Genomic DNA, 21,867 nt, shown 5'->3' on the forward strand with positions numbered 1-21,867 from the left:
GTACATTGTCGATATTGACATTTTTTTTAAAAATAAGCAATTAAGTACATTCAACCAGAAAATATGATGAAAAAGGTTTAAAAACTAAGAAACATTAACTGTAGGCAGTAATAACATTGATGAAAAATGTGAATTTAATCTTCAATCTATAGAATATTATTGAAGTGCTATAACATTTTAGCAGTGGCTTTTATAGAAAAAAATTATGTTCAACAACCTAAGTCTTTTATATCGATAATGTGACAGCACCATAGTAAAATGTAATTGTTGAAAAAACAAATTTATTTTTGTATATCATCAATATATTCCATATTAAAAAGAGTCTTTAACTTTAAAATTCAATTGATATTACACAAAATAACGTATTTTTGAATACAATCAATTCTGATAATACAACACAAAGTGCAGCATGGATATCACATAACCAATGACCCTCTTTCTGTTAAAAATGTTAATTATTAAGATATGAAATCAGTCGTTCTGTGATTTCTAAGGTTTTTGTATTTTTCATTTATATCTTTTAAGCTTTATTCAAGGCTGTCTCTCGATTTATACCACGATGAAGATTTCATTCTGTTCAAAGCATAATCCAGAGATGATGTGTCAGTAGTGTAATCCTTCATTTCTGCAATTTTCAGTTTGTATTCTAAGACCTGTTTCTGATGGATGGATGCTTTAAAAGCATTTATTCTTTGTATTGATTTGGTTATTGCTTCTGGATACATGACACGCATGCGCGGAATCGTATTCATCATTTTCTCCTCAATTTCTGAATCATTTTCTAGACTGTTCTGCTCATCTCCCATATTATCTATTTTTACCAATAAGTAATTATATTGCAATGCAATAGAATAGATGAAGTCAATAAAAAGATATCCTTATTGATATGTCGAACATATTCTAAATAAAAATTACAGAAGCATAATAAAAAATATTTGTATACTAGAGTAGAGTGTTTAGATTTGTCTTTATCGATTGTATATTCTCAATTATAAATATCCATTCAGAATTCAGAAAAAAATGATTCTTTAGAAAATCAAAGCATCAACTATGGGTACCAACCCAATATGACTTATTATTGTAGAATATCAGACTGTATCTATCTCCTATATCAGTACCGGTATATAAGATTGACAGAATTGATCGTAACTACCAACGAAAGATATAAAGTAAAAGTAATACAACAAGATAGCAATTACCTAAGTCAAACACACCTGTTACAGTGTTACCGGTAGCATTATAATAAATTTGTTTTCAAAAATACATGGACCACTTATGGGTCTCGTGTAGTTTCGTACTTCTAGTAGGCGTAGCATAACAGTTTTTTGGCAAGTCAATCCTGCGGATTTCTTCCTGATCTTGAAACTTACAGTACCAACTTTCAGACTTTTTAACTTTTACAAAGTTTGTACACTCAAGATATTCAGTAGGATAGGATTTACATATTTATCCAGGGGGAGAGGAAAGCCGATAAGACGGCTTATCCATATGGCGAACCACGGCCTCTCGTACGGTTACCATTGCAAGTCGGATATGGGATTAGTTATATATATTGTTTGTTTTTCGGGAGAATAGACTTGGTGGTAGAGGAAGCTTTAACGGACCAGCGGCGGTTACGTGAACCACCCAACGACGGCGAGGAGTCCAGCAATCCTCTCGCACATAACCATTCCTGCATGGGATTCGAACCTGAGAACCCACTCAGAGTAATTCTGTAATTAGAGGTGCGGTGGCGAGCGTATTCCTAACGCTTAGCTCGTTGAGCCACACCGCCGCGCCTACCGGTCACCCGGAGAGAATCATTAATTTTTAATAATAAAAATTTGAATAAAAAAATATTTTACAAACACTCCCGACTCCTCGCTATAAAATACATTAGTGGTGGCAGCCTAAAGTCTTTTTGGCTTTTAGGCTACCAACCCCTCTCATAAAATACGCATATTACTGTATTAGCAGCCCTGGGGCTCCGTACGGTCACGGAGCACTTTGGGAACCTATGGATTCAGTGATTAGAGCAGCGTTTCCCAAACTGTAACCCGCGGAACACTGGTAAAGGGACAACACTAAAAGGCTGAAGGAAGAAACGGATGAAGTGGAGGGAAAACGGAAGTTGAAGTGTTCCCAAAGGTGAAAAATTAAAAAACACTAAAAGGCTGAACACTAAAAGGAAGAAGTGGATGAAATTTCTTCCGACGGGTAGTTAGGTGGCTGAAGTCACTAAAAAGCTGAACACTAAAAGGAAGAGGTGGATGAAATATTTTCCGACGAATAATGAGGTGGTTGAAGTCACTAAAAAGCTGAACACTAAAAGGAAGAAGTGGATGAAATTTCTTCCGACGAATAATGAGGTGGTTGAAGTCACTAAAAAGCTGAACACTAAAAAGAAGAAGTGGATGAAATTTCTTCCGACGAATAATGAGGTGGTTGAAGTCACTAAAAAGCTGAACACTAAAAGGAAGAAGTGGATGAAATTTTTTCCGACGAATAATAAGGTGATTGACGTCACTAAAAAGCTGAACACTAAAAGGAAGAAGTGGATGAAATTTTTTCCGACGAATAATGAGGTGGTCGAAGTCACTGGTTGAAGTCACTAAAAAGCTGAACACTAAAAGGAAGAAGTTGATGAAATTTCTTCCGACGAATAATGAGGTGGTTGAAGTCACTAAAAAGCTGAACACTAAAAGGAAGAAGTTGATGAAATTTCTTCCGACGAATAATGAGGTGGTTGAAGTCACTAAAAAGCTGAACACTAAAAAGAAGAAGTTGATGAAATTTCTTCCGACGAATAATGAGGTGGTTGAAGTCACTAAAAAGCTGAACACTAAAAGGAAGAAGTTGATGAAATTTCTTCCGACGAATAATGAGGTGGTTGAAGTCACTAAAAAGCTGAACAGTAAAAGGAAGAAGTTGATGAAATTTCTTCCGGCGAATAATGAGGTGGTTGAAGTCACTAATAAGCTGATGGATGAAATTTCTTCCGACGGATAATGAGGTGGCGGAGGTCACTGAAAAGCTGAACACTAACAGAAAGAAGTGGATGGAATTTCTTCCGACGGGTGGTGAGGTGGCTGAGGTCACTAAAAATCTAATCACTATAAGGAAGAAGTACGTTAGGGTTAGATGATATTTTGTCCTATCAATTTTGAGGCGGTTGAAGTCACTAAAATACCGAACATTGGGAGAGTTAAATAGCCAAAACATATCCCGACGGAAGTGAGATTGGATGAAGACCCTGAAAGCGGACTGATGAGTAGGCATGCCCCTTTTAGATTTATGAATTGAATCGATTAAAATCGCAATTTTTTTCGAATCTGATTTACGCGATTCGAAAGAAAGAGAGCCGTTTAGCGAAGAAAAACAAACACTCCAAATAACACCAATTGCCAGACGGGAATGTAAATGAATTTTTCGTTATTTACTTTTATTGATCTGCCTTCATTCATTTTCATGTTCAGCGCAACACACCCTGATCATCACTCGAGATGCTGACGTGCTGTGTGGGTAATTAATTTCCTTCAATCTGTCAGTTGAGTGACTGACCTAAGTTTCTATCACACGCAAATTTAAATGGATCGTATACCCGAAAGTTCGTTGCAATTTTGTTAAAAATATGCAACAGCACACCTTCTCTGCGACTAAGTTATGGTACGCCTTGACATGATTTGATAAACGATCAGATACCGACTTCTAGAAAACTTTTAATTTTGATTGAAATTTAATTTAAACTTCGTTGAAATTGAAATATTTGTACTACTGAAGTATGCGCACCAAGATGTCGCACAACCTGATCCCTAACCTCGTACACCAGTGATTTTCAACCTTTTTTGTATCGCGGAACACTTTTTTTATTCTAAAATTGTGACGGAACACCAAATGAGAATTTTGGAAATAAACTATATTATGCAATTAACTGACATCGATCATTTCGGAAAAAAATAAATTAACGAGATTTAATATTAGCTTGTCAACTTCAGCTGGAAAAGACGTTACACATATTCCGATTCAGAGCTACTGATGAGCTAGGAACAGAAATGGTATTTTAATGTAATATCTGGGCCTGTTTCGATGAGTTTCAATTTTTTATTCTGGCTGGAATTTAATTGAGAGAGACAAACACGCAGCTCTTTCTCGACGACTCTCAATTTTTCGTGTTTTTATACTCTTATGGCGGCCAAGAAAAGGGTGGGCAAAATCGAATATTTTTTCGAATCAAATAATTCGAATATTCTTAACAAATACCGAATAGTCCAATACCGAATATTTTTTATACGCAGCAGGGTCCAGAACGTCGGAGGTAGATTTGGAAATTAATAGAAACATTGAAAATCGGCAACAAAGCGATTTTTACTGGTTAATTTCGTCATATGCGCTGATATTTTGTCCCCCTGAACGTTTTTAAATTCCCGCCATTTGTTCTTTTGCGCAACTATTAATTCCCGTGGGTCGGCGGAGATCGAAGTTTCATATTATTGATATAATTATGAGTTCACATCAGCGACAGATTTTAATGACATTAAGGAGTGATTTCAAAGCCAAATTAATTGTATTCTGATATTTATCTTTTGCGCCGACTCTGATCTAACTTATCGCCGTTTGCAAATTAAATGTCCCAGTTTTAAGCAAATAATATTATCATTATCGTCAACGGGATGCACACATTTATTATTAAGACGACAATTGACTTTCTTAGGCTCAGTGTTATTTTCGAAATAAATCAATTTGATACTGTGATTAGATAAATCTGTGAAGCTGTGATTGCGTGAATAAAGAATGTTGATTTAAAATCTGAAATAAAGGCATTTCTACGTTGTCGTTTGGCAGCACTCTCGAACGATATTTTACATACGCGACCTGATACCAAAAAAATTGTAAACAATTTTGTGCCCAAGTGCTTTTCGTACCTAGTAGAAGGGAAGACGCTAATTATAATTAATCACCTCAAGTCACCATTTATTTTGCAACAAATCAATACCCCGACCAATATCATAGCTAATATCGTTACCGGGAAATTCATAATTTTATTTACGGAATTTGCAAATTCAACACTCCAAAAAAAACGTCTTTGTAACTCTTAATTTCCGAAAATGATTTTCTATTCGGGTCATGCATGCGGAGGCTAATAACATCTTTAAAATCTGGTAACTTTATTTTAGATATCTTATTTGGGTTGACGTTTCTACATTTACGGACTAGTGTCGGCACGCTTTTTGCATAATAACAGTGGAAGCCGAGGGTGAATTCTCGCGTAATCCAAGCGATCGATTTACCGGCGTGAATTCCGTGCCCAAGCAAAGCGGTACAGATTATGTGGTATTGTACATACGAATAGTAAAATGGCATTCGAATATTTTAATATTGTATTCGCTATTCGAATATTTTGCACAGCCCTAGACCGGCCATGCTTAAAAACTCATTTCGCAAAGATAGGTAGTGGAAAATGATAGCAAGATTGGAAGCGGTTGTGAACCGCGCTTTGTGAAATTTATATAAATCCATCGGACGGTTAAATATCAGTTATGACGTCATAATACTGCAAAAAAGCAATTTTCTGCGGAACACCCGGAGGTCTCTCGCGGAACACCGGTGTTCCGCGGAACACCGGTTGAAAATCAATGATCTATAGCAGTGGCCGGCAACCTTTTTTCAGTAACGGACCGATAAAGCCTGACCAAAATTTTGGCGGACCACCTTTATACAAACGAACTAATCTAATGTAATAAATAATATGCGTTAGAAAATGTATGTTGACAATACATTCAAAAACGAAGGTGATACTATTCACGTAACGTATTTCTTACGTTAAACCCACTTCGATCTTTCGTTTTTGTAATTGCCATTTTAAAAACCCAACCTCACATGAAGATAACAATGGCATTGTACGTTTTCATGTCACCTTTCTGCGGACCGGTAGTGACCTTTCCGCAGACCGGCGATGGGCCGCGGCCCGGTGGTTGCCGACTACTGATCTATAGTATATGAAGGAATTTGCATACAATAAACAATGGAATAACTGTTATCTACAACATGACTATATTACCATGCATTTCATGTTTGCAGATTACTGCGATATATTTTTATATACCATGAGTTACGTTATCAGAATTAAATTAATACGGCAAGCATTTAAAATAGTGCTATCGGTCATAGATTTGAACATTTTGCGCAACACAAAATCATCCTAGTAAAAGTCCATACTTTTAAATACCAACCATTATCCAAATTATTTGCCAAAAAGCGGGATAAAGTATAAATTATATTTCTGACTTGCGACAATTTTTTCGTGAGTACGTAAATACGAATGGATTTTTTTTATATTCGGGCACTTCAATGTCCGCATATATATCTTTTATTATTTTATAAATACGAAAATATGTATCAAGAATTAATTATAATCGGGCAGTTTACCACACATTTTAAGTCCATGGATCGCCGTTGTATTTTGTAAATACGAAAATAGGAATCAAAAATTAATAATAATTGCCGTGATAATTGCCGTGATTAATAATAGATTGCCGTGATATTGTGCCCGAATATAATTTATTTTTGATTCCGTATTTCATTCCTTGAACTTAATATCTGTTTTTATAAATTTTGCAAGCAGTTCACGCACGAAGACTTTGAATAATGATGTATTAGTCAAATCGAAGTCCTGTTAGACCACTGGTTCTCAACCAATGGGCCATGGGCCACTGGTAAGCCTCAGAGGCATTTTGAGGTGGGCCACAAACATATTATAAATTACGAGGTTTGTTGATCTAGAACAGCTAGATATGAAAATATATATATATTAATTTGTTTGCACATTACATCAAAATTAAAAAGAATATAACGAGAATGTCATGGCCTTCAATTCGGCAGGCTCGAACTGAGCATAACATATAAAAAATTAACAAAAAACGAATCCACGAGGACATTGTCTCATAAATACGAACAGAACAAACATTAAATTACCCAATTCCTAATATATTAAATTTTCAAGTATTCCTCACTATCCATCGGAGGAAATTTCATCCACTTCTTCCTTTTAATGTTCAGCTTTTTAGTGACTTCAACCACCTCATTATTCGTCGGAAGGTAATTTCATCCACTTCTTCTTTTTAGTGTTCAGCTTTTTAGTGACTTCAACCACCTCATTATTCGTCGGAAGAAATTTCATCCACTTCTTCTTTTTAGTGTTCAGCTTTTTAGTGACTTCAACCACCTCATTATTCGTCGGAAGAAATTTCATCCACTTCTTCCTTTTAGTGTTCAGCTTTTTAGTGACTTCAACCACCTCATTATTCGTCGGAAAAATTTCATCCACCTATTCTTTTTAGTGTTCAGCTTTTTAGTGACTTCAACCACCTCATTATTCGTCGGAAGAAATTTCATCCACTCCTTCCTTTTAGTGTTCAGCTTTTTAGTGACTTCAACCACCTTATTATTCGTCGGAAGAAATTTCATCCACTTCTTCCTTTTAGTGTTCAGCTTTTTAGTGATTTTAACCACTTCATTATTCGTCGGAAGAAATTTCATCCACTTCTTCCTTTTAGTGTTCAGCTTTTTAGTGACTTCAACCACCTCATTATTCGTCGGAAGAAATTTCATCCACTTCTTCCTTTTAGTGTTCAGCTTTTTAGTGACTTCAACCACATCATTATTCGTCGGAAGAAATTTCATCCACTTCTTCCTTTTAGTGTTCAGCTTTTTAGTGACTTCAACCACCTCATTATTCGTCGGAAAAAATTTCATCCACTTCTTCCTTTTAGTGTTCAGCTTTTTAGTGACTTCAACCACCTCATTATTCGTCGGAAGAAATTTCATCCACTTCTTCCTTTTAGTGTTCAGCTTTTTAGTGACTTCAACCACCTCATTATTCGTCGGAAGAAATTTCATCCACTTCTTCCTTTTAGTGTTCAGCTTTTTAGTGACTTCAACCACCTCATTATTCGTCGGAAGAAATTTCATCCACTTCTTCTTTTTAGTGTTCAGCTTTTTAGTGACTTCAACCACCTCATTATTCTTCGGAAGAAATTTCATCCACTTCTTCCTTTTAGTGTTCAGCTTTTTAGTGACTTCAACCACCCCATTATTCGTCGGAAGAAATTTCATCCACTTCTTCCTTTTAGTGTTCAGCTTTTTAGTGACTTCAGCCACCTAACTACCCGTCGGAAGAAATTTCATCCACTTCTTCCTTTTAGTGTTCAGCCTTTTAGTGTTTTTTAATTTTTCACCTTTGGGAACACTTCAACTTCCGCTTTCCCTCCACTTCATCCGTTTCTTCCTTCAGCCTTTTAGTGTTGTCCCTGGTAAAGAGATCAAAATTACGACTAATCGCAGAACCCGAAGTCACAATAGACCTTTCGCCGACCTTTGACTCCTGAAAAATTTTTCCTATGCTTCACCATTGACCTTTCCGCGAGCATCGACTTCCTTGTTTACTTCATGACATTGGCTAATCAGCAAAATACGGTACAAAAAGTGACGTAACAATGCCCCCTTTTCGCATCCGATCAGACATTTTTCTGACTTAGACAGATTTTCAAGCGTGGTTGTAAACATTATTGGACACGTAGTGGACATAACGATCGTTTCAATATTATGTTGTTGTTGTTCTTGTTCTTGTTATCCTTGTTGTTGTTCTTTGACACGTTTTCAAAAAGTCGCTTTTCTCTTCGAATACTGGACCAATTGCTTTGAAATTTTCAGTGGTTGAAGATAAAATTTTTCTCCAGAAGGCTATTACTTTTTTTTTCGCTATGACGTCATCAAAATTATGTGACTCTACGTGTCCATATATTTGAGCATAGCTCTCTTGTTTATTTGTAGCAATCAAAATTAGTGTAGAGATAGCTGTGATAGACTAGCCTGGAATTATTTACCGGTACTTATAAAAAAACAGATTGTTGTATGCGATGAATCATAATGATGATTTGAAACACATACCCCCTTTTACAGGCGCCAACTCGCAAAAGTACTAGCCCCGAAAATTTTGCTCCCCGACCTTTATTGTTTTGATTTAGGTCGGCGATAGTGTGGTACGTTGCTCGTTTTAAAGGTCCTAAAATGGTATTTCACTAGTGATGGCGGTATTTTCGTGCCACTAAAGTTTTAACATGTTGCCAAGTGATCTAATATTAACGGTATTCTGTCTTCACATTGCCGTTACTGTACCTAATTTAGTTCCAAAAGCTTTTCATCAGATGGAGAAGAATACAAAACTTCTCACTGAGAGGTGATATTTAAACTTCTATGATCGAAGAATGTCAGAGGGTGGTGATAGGACTGGGAGACGTGTGTGCCTACCGGTATCCCGTAGTTCATAGACTAATGGATAGGGATAGGATATGATTTACATATTTATCCCGCGGGAGAGGAAAGCCGATAAAACGGCTTAGTCGTATGGCGAACCACGGCCTCTCGTCCGGTTACCAGTCCAGGTCGGGTATGGGATTAGTTGGCCAGTTATTTATTTTCGGAAGCATGGACTTGATGGTGGAGGAATCCGTAAGCCCGTAACCGACCAGCGGTTACGTGAACCACCCTACAGTGGCGAGGAGTCCAGCAATCCTCTCGCACATAATCATCCCCGAATGAGATTCGAACCTGCGAACCCACGCAAGGTAATCAGAGATGCAATGGCAAGCATATTCCTAACGAGAGAGAGAGCTTAGCACGATGCGCCACACCGCCGAGTCTTAGGGGTCTGTTGTTGTTTTCATTTAATATATATAACATTCATTTAATGACTTGTGTGTTGTATTCGGGGTGAAGGATTGTGGCAGGATCCATTTATACGTCCATACAGGCAAGTTAGGGCTGAATTGGTGGATTTAGCTTGAAAAAAAAAATGAAGTGCAAAGGCAATATTTTAAAATACATTTTTGGAAACATTGCACAAATTACTGCAATCAGTATTTATAACTTGATGAGTATTTCATTCAGATACGTTCGCCTGATAGTCGTCAATCTTCGTCAACCATACATTTACGGTTCAACGCTAGAGTTCAAAGCCAAGTGCTATAGATCAGTGCAGTTCATGGCTGCTATAGATCAGTTCAATTTGTACATGCAAGGCAGAGTCAGGGCACGTAAGTTTATGATAGAAATACAGGTTTATAAGCTCAAAAAGATGGGTGCAAATATACTATTAAAAGACTAAATTTATTGATGTATTATGATCGATTACAATTACATGATCGAATAAAATTACAAGACCAATAATGTTATAGTGATAAAGAAAGTTTAAAAATTGTTACATATTCATTAGAACTACTGGTGCTTGTTCACATATCGTTGGACTAACCAACAGATGAAATTGATGGGAATAAAATATTTTCTGCTGAGCCAAGCTTGTTCAAGCCTTCTCCAGCAGTGGCATCAACCCAGAGGGAACAAAATAGATCCAACAGTTTTGTCGTCTGCAGTTTCTTGCTAAGCCCTAAGCCATGTATCTGATAGATTTTACAATATATATGCAGTGTAGAATGCAGAAATAGAATATACCAGATTATAAAAAATAAATCATGAAGGAACAAACAAGTAAATCCAAGAAAATTACTACAAATTATAGTTTTCCAGATATTGTATTGTATAGGACAAAAATACACACCAGTATGGTGGCCCATCGTTGTCACGCGTAAAATTAAAAAAAAAAATGAAAAAATAAAATGAAAAAAAGCGAAAATAAAAAAATGGTTGCGAAAAAACATAAAAATAATTGAAAAAAAAAGAAATGGAAAAAAACCTAAAATTAAAAAACAAAATTAAAAAAAAAAAATAAATTAAAAAAAAAAAAAAAAAAAAAAAATTAGATAAAAAGAAAATAAAAAGGTTGAAAACGATGGTCCGCCTCGTGGCCCATCGTTGTCAAGCGTTTTTATTTTTAGAAAATTTGATGCTGCTTGGGACCAACGTTGTCAGGCTTAATCCTACACGCACAAATGTGTTTCCTGGGTTTCTAACTCACTACTGATTTTCATGAGCAATATTTAATAAATTCAACATGAAAATATTCTATAAATTCTTCATGCTACAAGTTCAACCACAAGCAATATAATTATAATAATGATAAGAGAATATAGAATTGAATACGAAAATTTGTTTTTACGTGTAGAAGGTAATTTAATTGGAAAATGCTGCTTAACTGCTCAGTTGTCTGGACACTTGTGCGATGTCGGTACGGTACCGTCTGACCATGCAATCACTCATGAAAGAATGGGAGATACGGATAGTCTCGTGGAATATAGACTACTGAAACACTCTCTGCGCCTGCCCCATACCGTACAGCCGTAACGTACCGATCCAGACAAATGATAAATCGCCCTTGCTCAACCATTTATTTCAATTCATACCTCGACTCACTATATTCTACTAGGATCGAGGTATGGATTGAAATAAATGGTTGAGCACGGGCGATTTATCATTTGTCTGGATCGGTACGTTACGTCTGTACGGTATGGGGCAGGCGCAGAGAGTGTCTCAGTAGTCTATATTCTACGAGACTATCCGTATCTCCCATTCTTTCATGAGTGATTGCATGGCTACCGGTACGGTCAGACGCAAAGGGACTATAACCGACTACCGGTATTTGGTAAGACGGTACGGTACCGGCATCGCGAGTGTCCAGACAACTGAGTAGTTAAGCAGCATTCTCCAATTCAATTAACTTCTACACGTAAAAACAAATTTTCCGAATTTTCGTATTCAATTCTATATTCTCTTATCATTATTATAAATATATTACGTCTTGTTGAACTTGTAGCATGAAGAATTTATAGAACATTTTCATATTGAATATTGCTCAAGAAAATCAGTAGTGAGTTGGAAACCCAGGGAACACATTTGTGCGCGTAGGATTATGCCTGACAACGTTGGTCCCAAGCAGAAGCAAATTTTCTAAAAATAAAAACGCGTGACAACGATGGGCCACGAGGCGGACCATCGTTGTCAACCTTTTTATTTTCTTTTTATTCAATTTTTTTTTTTTTGTTTTTTTTTTAATTTTTTTTTTTTAAATTTTTTTTTTCCATTCTTTTTTTTTCGTTTTTATTTTCAAATTTTTTTTTTTTTTAATTTTAATTTTTTTTATCATTTTTCTTCAATTATTTTTATGTTTTTTCACAACTATTTTTTTATTTTCAGTTTTTTATTTTATTTTTATTTTCAATTTTACGCGTGACAACGATGGGCCACCATACACCAGATAGGCCCTACATGCTTTTGAGCACAACAAAATAATAGAATTGAATTCGTTTTACAATCCCATTCATGGACAACCGGTCTTGCTCAGTTGCTTCGCCGTGCTACTCGAAAAATCGTGAATCGCCGTAATCGAAGGGGTACGGAAGTTGTTTTCTTTTTCATCTCTGGTAAGTGAGTTGATTTTTCAAACTAATATAAATTTAGCTAGATGGGGCAAGTTTAATTTAAACATCTTCCGCATCCATTGTGTCGCTGTTGAACACAAATTTGAAATACCGGTACTGGTGGGATCCCGGTGCGGCATATTGGCATGATAGTTGTTGTTTTGAAACAGAGAATTAAATCTTGATGTCCAAAGATTTATTGGTATAAACTGAGCGCAGTACGACTTCAGTTTGCATTGATAATTCTTTTGGAATTGCACCATACAGCCATACCTCATCCTAGCTGCACCGGTACGGTACCCTTACTGCACATAGACCTACCGGCACAAATTCGAAGCTTCAGTGTCGGTAACGTTGCAGTAGTGGAGCAATATTAAATAATGAAAGTGTTTCTGTTTACATATGATGAGCCCACTTCACACAAGTGTTTGGTTGATAAAATGTAATTGTTTTAATTTGGTTGTCAGTCTGCCAGTAGACTACTGGTGACTGTAGGCCTACCGTAATTTTTTAATAGATCGTGTGGTGTAAGGTGCCAGTAGTCTGCAACGTTTAACGCAGGATGGTCGACCAAAATGATCTAAACCGACTATCTTTTATGCCCCAAATAAATTTGTCGTTTTGTTCTTAGATTGTGGGCAAATTTCAACGGGAACGCAATCCCTCATCATATTCTGCAAATAACTTCAAAGAACGTGCATTTAATTTTGATACTTTAATTAACATTATATTGAATTTATTGAAAATAAAATACATGCAGTGTTTGCAAATCATGACTTATTTGCTCTAATCCGGCAACTCTAAAACTATTCTCATCTTGTTGGTTTGGACATGTAATCGAGGGCGCTAAGTGGTCTCCGAGACTACTTTGACCGAACCGGTTCGCTAGACTGGTTTTGATGGACATGTAATCAGGCCTAATATATGTTGGCCCACCTTGGTACTCACGTAGGTATTTCTGGTGATTTTTCCCAGATTGAATTTACTGTTAGGCCTGTTGCATGCTTTTATCCACCTCATTGCTTTTTGACGGTCGATATGTGGTTTCGGAAAAGGTACAAATCCTACACCATTTGTCCGGCAGGGGTACCGGTTGTCAGACCGGCAAATACCATAGGTGCAGCGTTTACCCATAGTTAGTCTATCAAAATAATCCACTAATAGATTCTCTTTTATAAAAAGGCAACATGGTATCGATGACGAAATGTTCCTTAATGACATACGGTAGGCTATCGGTATCCTTGATTTCATCAGCATGACTGTCTACTATTTTTTGGTTCGTAATAGCAATTGCAGTGTTGGTTGACCTGTACGTGTAAGGTGCCGGCCTAGGCCGAAGCCTTTCAGTATAAATATATAAACAAAGACTTACTTTTTACGACGGAAATGCGTGTAGAAAGACGTAAACAATCTAATGCGCGCCGTTACGCGTTAAAATTACCATTAATTTTACGTTTTTTTCGCGTTTAAAAAATCTCGATACCACTGCCAAGTATGTTGCAGTCGAGATCATATTATCAAAACAACACAGCGCCAGGATAGTGTGTATGATTGAAAGCACATGCTGAACCAATAATAAGTCATTACAAGAGAGCTGTTCTCAAATATATGGACACGTCGCAAGTGGTCGCTATTTTTTATTCTGTCACAAAAAAAACGAATCTCTTGAAGTCCACAGAAATTTTTGAAAAAAGTATAAAAGTAATATTCTTCTGGCAAATAAATCAATCTTCAACCACTGAAAATTTCGCAGCAATTGGTTCAGTATTCGAAGAGAAAAGCGATTTCATCCTGACGAAAGTGAAGAATAATACTAATAACGAGAATATCGGTCAGAGACCGAAGACTTATTGATCGAAAGTGAGGGGATCCCCAAAACAGCGCTCTTACTCCACAGTGACACCTTGTGTCCCAGCACTAATTGATTATTAACTCGCTAATTATACGACATAATTTATCCAAAATCAATAGACTTCTGGTCCGACATATTATGAATGCACATGCAAAATCTGGAGCAGATTCAATCTCGCTTTCGTGAAATATCGCGTGCATCTAACAGACAAATACCTATCAACATACTTACCGATTAAAATCGATAAATAATAATATTAACAACAACAACATAATATTGAAACGATCGGTATGTACACTGACGTGTCCAATAAAGGAGTCAATGTTATTGATTTTCTGTCTGAGTCGCGTCAACAATTTCACATATCTGAATGGCGATTTTGAAATTGACGCTATTTAAAGAACTGGCATTCTCGGACAAGCAGGAATATTTTTTTGTGAAATATACGACTCTACTGCTTGCTTCAAAAGAACTCATGTTCGCGCTAAACTCGATTTAGCAGATAAATACACTGCAGCTCGTGAAATTGCAGCCCTTTCCCCGCCCTTTGACCCCCGGAAAATTCTTCCTATACTTCACCATTGGAAAATTTTCGGAGCTATTTCAAGAGTGCCTTTGCGAGACGCCTGTAAAATAGGGTATGTGTTTCAAACCATCAGTAGGATTCATCGCATACAACAATTCGTTTTTTAGACGTACTGGTAAAGAATTTTAGCCTAGTCTATCACAGCTATTTCTACACTAATTTTTTATTACTGCAATTGAATTAAAACTCCTAGGGAAACAAAGTGTCCATTGAATTATCTGATTTATATTTGTGTTTCCGAAACACAACTGAAAACTAACAAATAGAGTCCAAAAAAGCGAAAACGAGGTAATGTTTATGACCACGCTTGAAAATCTTTCTGAGCGGATTCGAAAGGGGAGCTTTGTTACGTCACATTTTGCATCTTGCTGATTGGCCAATGTCACGAAGTAAACAAGGAAGTCGATGCTCGGGGAACGGTCCATAGAAAGTATGGGAAGGTAAAATGAATTCACTGACATATACACAGCATTTAAAATAAGAAACAATAAAACATTTTTGGTAAATGCAATATGTTACATATTCAAGGATATTTTAGTTATGTTTAACAATCTGCTAGTTTTTCGCGGCGCATTTGGCTACACCAGTGTATAACGTTAGTTGGCAAGAGGTAAATTTTATAGTAATTGGGAACACTGAAACATGACACCATACTGTAAACATTGAACAATGATCCATTGTTTATGGTAGTCTATGTCTGTATTGTCTGTATCAGTGTACCACTGTTGATAGCTTGTTGTTTTACAATTGGAAGAAATTTATTAATATTATCAGTATGGCTAGTTCTAGTAGTAATTCAATTTCGAGAATGAACAAAACAAATGGAAGTAAAAGACCTTCATTGAATCAAGACAGTCAACCAAAGTTAGTTTTTTAATCAGACAATCCTGATAGTCTACTCAAAACATTTTGTTGCAATAGTTTCCTTGTTGAATTGTTTTTTATATCATGTATTTATACATCTTCCGCTCTGAACAAGGCTCTGTGCATAATCAACGACTAAAGTTTGGGAAGGACCAGTATTCCAGTATTCTGTATTACTGGTTTGTCATGCCTACCATCTGACCATGGCATGCCTTGCCATGTAGCATTTATGGTCGTCTCCTATAACTTTCATGTCTACTGGATGCTATAGGTGTTTCAGCTGCTGAAGCCATACTCGTCTTTTTTGAAAGTGTTCTAAAAATTCAATTTCCGACTTTAGAAATTTAATCAGATATTGAACCTTGGGTGTCCCTGCTCGATAATCAATTCTTGTTCCTCGCGACTTCCTTTCCACAGTAAGAATGTGTGTTCAATTTCGTATTTTGTCAATCTTGTACATGTTATTTTTTACTGAATGGAAAAAACAAACTTGACTATGACTACCCAAATTGTCACACAGTGGGTGAAACGCTGAGCATGTGATGCCTTCCATCATAGTTAAGTCTAACTCTTTAACCAGTAGGCTAGGCCACTGCTCCCACTTTTTATCAATAAACTCTCATGGTTCTCAATGCTTTACATCTGAAATCCACCGTACTTACTTATATTTCAGAGGAAGTCTAACTCTTTAACCAGTAGGCTAGGCCACTGCTCCAACGTTTTATCAATGAACTCTCATGATTCTCAATGCTTTACATCTGAAATCCACCGTACTTACTCTTATTTCAGAGGAAGTCTAACTCTTTAACCAGTAGGCTAGGCCACTGCTCCAACGTTTTATCAATGAACTCTCATGATTCTCAATGCTTTACATCTGAAATCCACCGTACTTACTCTTATTACAGAGGGAATGAGATTGTTTCTAAAAATGATCGCAATAATTCTGCATCAACAAAAAGTATATCCCGATTCAGACCAGGAAGAGGAGGATTTGGAGGTGTGAAATTGAAAGCACCAATGTCAGGTAGAATATTTCTTTATTTCCTTACACCCATACAAACTGGCTTGTTTTCAGTCACTCCTCAGTCCACTTTGACAAGAATAAAAATTTGAATTTAAACTAGTTCATTATCCCACTTCAATAGATTTTATACCAATAAATGAAACGCAAGCAATAAGCTTAAAAACGTTTTTTTTTATCTACTGGTATGAGGATAATACCACCTATTTTATTTACGAGAAGCACATAATTTATTATTATCAATTTCTTAAACTGCAAATAGAAGTTGTAAATTTTCAACCTCATTTAAAGATGACCTTGTGCTGTATTTTTTGAATTATAAATTGTTATAATCTTAGGTGTTCGATACACTGCAAAGCCGATTGTTCCTGCTGAAAAAGCAGAGTTGATTTCAGTAGCTAAAGCTATGCATCGAGAAAATTTTGGAAAACGTGTTCAAGAAACATTTAGTCCTGAGGTAGCTGCTGCTGTACGAGCTGTGGAAACAGGTGTGTTTTTGTTCGCATATCAAACAGCTTGAATCAGTATCAGAGTTGAAAGCGAGGCCTAATCTAACAAAGTAATAACTCCTTTTTCTTAGGGCATTATGTTGGATGGAGATGCCCAGAGTTCACTTGGGACTGTATCAGAGTTGGAGAAGAATCTAAATGCTTTTGTGGTCATTTGTTGAATCAACACAGATATTTTAATGGTTGGTGGGAATATTTTTTTAGTTAAAGAATGCTTTCATTTGTTGACAGGGGTTATACCTTGCCTTTCAAATATTATTCATATTGAATTTTGATTTGTGGCATGTTTTGTATTCCACAAATTCCATTTACTTAACAATTATATTAAAATGCATGTAAAAATAAATCAGTTCTTCTCAATAAAATCATCTTGTTCAAAATACCAAACATTTTGCATAACAGTCAGCATATGTGACCGGGTTTGTCTATGTCATTTATGCTTTTGAGTTCAATTGATTGTATTTTAAATCATTGGTATTTATTTTATCAGGAACAAAATCCCAAGTATCTTGTGCTATTCATGATTGTCGCTGCAGATGTTTTGAATTTGTTCCATCAAGACCAGAAGATGTTGGTGAATTCTGGCTTAAAAAAAGACCAGGATATGATCCTAGCACTTGGACAGCAAAATGCAGGTTAATGTTTTGGGTTAATCTAGATGCTCATTGATATATGTGCATTCATTTTTCATAAGATATTGTTAGTGGGATATTTGAAACCACAATAATAAATGTGAGAATCTCTTCCTATGCTAACAATGATATTTCTATTTGTCTAGCTGGTCTTTCAGGCATTAGGATCTTATTATACAAAGTCAATTTATGTTTTCGGTATTTTTAAATGAAAGAACGATATGATAGAACAACAATGACTCAAATTTCATCAATCATAGTGTTTTCTTAAACATAACTATGTGTATTTATCAAATATTCCCAATTGATAATTTTGTTAAAACAAGCTTATTTGTATTCCGTAGTCATACAAAATGAATTGTCATTTTTGTTTAGAGAAATTATATTTACCTACATTATGATAGCCCCACATCCACACTAAAATGTAGCACATTTTTTAACCTATCCGACTTATATTGTTGTTATAGTGAGTGAACTCGGATCTGTTCAACAAATGGCTTTTATTATGTTTGGCATGGTCTTTATGAAGTAAAATATGTTGGTTATATGTATTTTTAGATGTAAGCATTCTCATACTAATCACTCACCAATTGGAGTTCGAAGATGTCAGTTTAAGGGTTGCAGGTAAGGTTTTAATTGGAATACAAAGGTTTGACAATTATGGATTATTAAGCATTGGTACAAACTTGATTTTGAATGACTATTTGAATTTCCTAATTTTACAATACATAGTGAATTATTTTGCTGTTTTTTTTTCTCGAAATTGAACATTTTAGTTATTACACAAAATCAATGATATTTTCTCAACTATAGTACCGCAATTTCATGATAGTGAAACTTATCCTATTATCTTTGTAATCCTTTTTTGTAACAATATTGCTCATCAATTCTTTTTGACAAAAGTAATATTTGTTCCTATGAGTGAGGAGGATGTGGAATTATGTTCAGGTATCGAAAATTTCACATATATTGAAAACACCAATCAAGAATGAGATCAACACTATTTTTGCCAAGCTAGAGTTTGGTGGCATGTTTTCATTGCAGTCAGAGTCAAAGTTCCTATCAGTCTGGAGGCCAGGGTCAAATTTGTTTACAACCTCGAGTGTGTAGTCAATTGTAACTTTTCCAGACTCCACATCCCTACTCAAAACATTTATACTTTCATATTGAATTTTTGATCTAATCTTGATCTTTTTTTGATATTATTGTTAGATGTCATCAGTTTGAATCTAACTTTCTCTGTGCTGCTTGTGATAGACATTGGGAAGATCATCAAACTTTCTTTGAAACTGAAGATATAAGGGTCGCAAATGGGCTGCCAATTGGTTTGTATCAATTTTCATTCGTTTGTATTCTTAGTGATATTAGAATACTTTCTAGTGAAGAATTTTTGGATTAGATGGAATGACTTTTTCTTGTTTTTTCTTAGTACTTCAAATTTTAGTAAACTCAAATGACTGAGTCTGTAGGCTCATTGAGTAGCATGTTAGAATCAGATTCTAACATGCTTTTGTCAAACGAATGAAGCTACCGTATATGTAATATTTCCAACCTATAACTTCTAAAAACGAGAATATCGGTTGGAAACCGAAGACTTATCGATCGATAGTTAGGGGATCCCCAAAACAGAAACTGCAGTTTCGATTCATCCGCTCTTGTAACTTGCGCACTGCGCATCGCACACACACACTCGGCGGGTTTCAAAATTCTCTCGCTTTACAAAAATCTAGATCACTATATCAATAATTGATTGATAACTCGCTAATTATACGACATAATTCGCCCAAAATCAATAGGCTTCTGGTCCGAGATAAGATGAATGCACATGCAAAATCTGGAGCAGATTCAATCTCGCTTTCGTGAGATATCGCGTGCATCTAACAGACAGACAGACAGACATACATACAGACAAATACCTATCAATATACTTACCGATCTTAAGATCGATAAGTAATAATGTGACTGAGCTACTCATTGTATTAGTGCATTTGCTATTGGAACCACTTGAATTAATTCTAATGAATAAAACATCCGATTTGAACAAGGAAATTTTGGGTTCTGAAATATTCCAAGAAGCCTGAGGAGGCCTTGTTAGAAAGTCAGACTCATGCAACCCACTGCACTGATTAGATTCCCTATAACACCACTACTGGAGCAAATCACAAAAAAACGAGAAAATTTTTTGAAATATCAGATATTCAACATACAACGAGAAATGTTTTACTATAAGGATTGCATATTCTGATCTGAATTGACTTTATCCTTTTTCAGGCGAAGCTTATATACCGTTTGCCGAATTATCTGAACTACGTGATATGGCTCTAACTGGAGATGCGAAGAACAGTAAATCATATTTAGCAATAAAGGAAAGTCAAAGTCCATTTGCATTGCAACAAAACTTCAATGATCTCTCTCTTCAAACAACCTCGCCAACTCATAGTAATAGCGGAAGAATTACAAACGAAACACCAGTACCTTTCGGTTATCAGCGGCCAAAGGGATCTCCTTTTGACTAAGCCGAGTATGATAAGATATTGTGGAACATTAATATTGTTTAGTGGTGCTACCAATTTTGGAGTGAACTCGAGAATCATTGCAATTCTTCAATGTGATAAAGTCATGACATCCTCGATAACCGATGTGCTATTGACTCATCTTTTTCGGATTGTAAAAAAGAATTGGGTTGTTTTTTTATCAACAATCAGGTCTTTGACATGATAGCTCATTGACCCAAGTAACACATATTCATTTTACCACTTGTCTTACCGTACTTGAGTAAAAACTTGTAATATCTATTGTTGCTTTCTTTTGTTCAATATATATATACATATACTTCATATGTCTTGTATTTTAATTTATTTTTTACTGAATGTAATTCATATAATATTTTAAACACTGTAATTACACATATAGATTATTTGCACTGTGGCATATGTTCTTTTTTATTCGTCTCACTGCATTGCACTTGTATATTTTTCTTTTGTTTTACTGTGTGGAACAGGCATCTGCCACTTCTGCCTCGCGTATACTTTGTAACCATGTACAGAAATATATATATTTTTTTAGTTTGTAATGTTCTCTCGTTTAGTTTGTAACATTACCTCGTTTTCGAACTATATATTCATTAGTTTTCTGTTGTGTTTCGGAAACTTAAATATAAATCAGATAATCCAATTATCTCTCTGTCTTCCTAGGGGTTTTAATTTAATTGCAGCACTAAAAAATTAGTGTTGAAATAGCTGTGATAGACTAGGCTAAAATTCTCTACCGGAACTTTTAACACACAGATTGTTGTATGCGATGAATGGTTTGATGTTTGAAACACATACCCCATTTTACAGGCTAATCGAAATACTAGATGAATATTTTAGATTCTTATGGTTAAATCTGAAATAAGTTCATTGTTTTACTTTTGGATTAAGCCTGATTTATTTGAAAATGAGTTCTGTAACTTCCATTCTCTTCCAGTGTATTTTTTTTCCGTTACTGAAATGTTCAATAAACAATAAAACAAAAAAATCCACATTCATATATTAAGAAGTAAATTGTCCGATTTCGGCCAAAAGCAAATAATTTACTCTTTTGAATAGCCTTTGAAAAAATATTTTTGAATCTAGAATATATTCCAAATTGGGCCATGGGCCAAATGAAAACCTAATATAACACGAAACATAACGAATTTCTAGGCTCTCAGCATTCAATGCATAAAACACTGATGAAATATGCGCAGTGGAGCATGTCCCATTATTCCCCATATAAGCGTCAAACCGTAAATATCTGACTGCTCCATTTCAAGAATAAAAATGTACATCCACTCGCCAATCGTTATGGATATTTCGCAGTGGAATGGAGCTAGAATATGCCAGACAGTCGTTTGTCCCGGCGGAAAAAGTGAAGTCGAAAAAGAAATGATGGAAATAGCAAAATTTTAGTTTCAGCCCCCTAACACCAATTTCATCTTATATCTTCCGTCACTCTGCACGGCCACTGTCTGTTTGAGAGGACGTTGTAACTCACCGAAAGGCGGAGTCAAACTTCGAAACGACTGACTGATTA

General features: G+C 35.7%; 1 protein-coding gene across 2 annotated transcripts; it reads left to right on the forward strand.

Moving 5' to 3' along the window:
* The first annotated feature begins 15,083 nt into the window (after positions 1-15,083).
* LOC120345842 (protein FAM221B-like) lies at positions 15,084-20,643 on the forward strand. Of its 2 annotated transcripts, none has more exons than XM_039415411.2 (8): positions 15,084-15,225; positions 16,555-16,673; positions 17,009-17,158; positions 17,251-17,361; positions 17,670-17,814; positions 18,370-18,435; positions 19,024-19,136; positions 20,083-20,643. In XM_039415411.2, the coding sequence occupies exons 1-8, from the start codon at positions 15,191-15,193 to the stop codon at positions 20,325-20,327; spliced, it is 984 nt and encodes a 327-aa protein (XP_039271345.2). In that variant the 5' UTR covers positions 15,084-15,190; the 3' UTR covers positions 20,328-20,643. The 2 variants fall into 2 exon arrangements, with proteins under 2 accessions (XP_039271345.2, XP_039271344.2); XM_039415410.2 differs by lacking the exon at positions 15,084-15,225 and adding an exon at positions 15,271-15,649.
* Positions 20,644-21,867: the final 1,224 nt, after the last annotated feature.

Source organism: Styela clava, chromosome 8, assembly GCF_964204865.1.
Source record: "Styela clava chromosome 8, kaStyClav1.hap1.2, whole genome shotgun sequence".
NCBI lineage: Eukaryota > Metazoa > Chordata > Ascidiacea > Stolidobranchia > Styelidae > Styela > Styela clava.

Coding starts and splice junctions, on each gene's coding strand:
- LOC120345842 (XM_039415410.2), top strand. CDS start 15,561: ATGGCTAGTTCTAGTAGTAATTCAATTTCGAGAATGAACAAAACAAAT. Junction 17,159..17,250: donor TGTACGAGCTGTGGAAACAG/GTGTGTTTTTGT, acceptor CCTTTTTCTTAG/GGCATTATGTTGGATGGAGA. Junction 17,815..18,369: donor ACTTGGACAGCAAAATGCAG/GTTAATGTTTTG, acceptor ATGTATTTTTAG/ATGTAAGCATTCTCATACTA.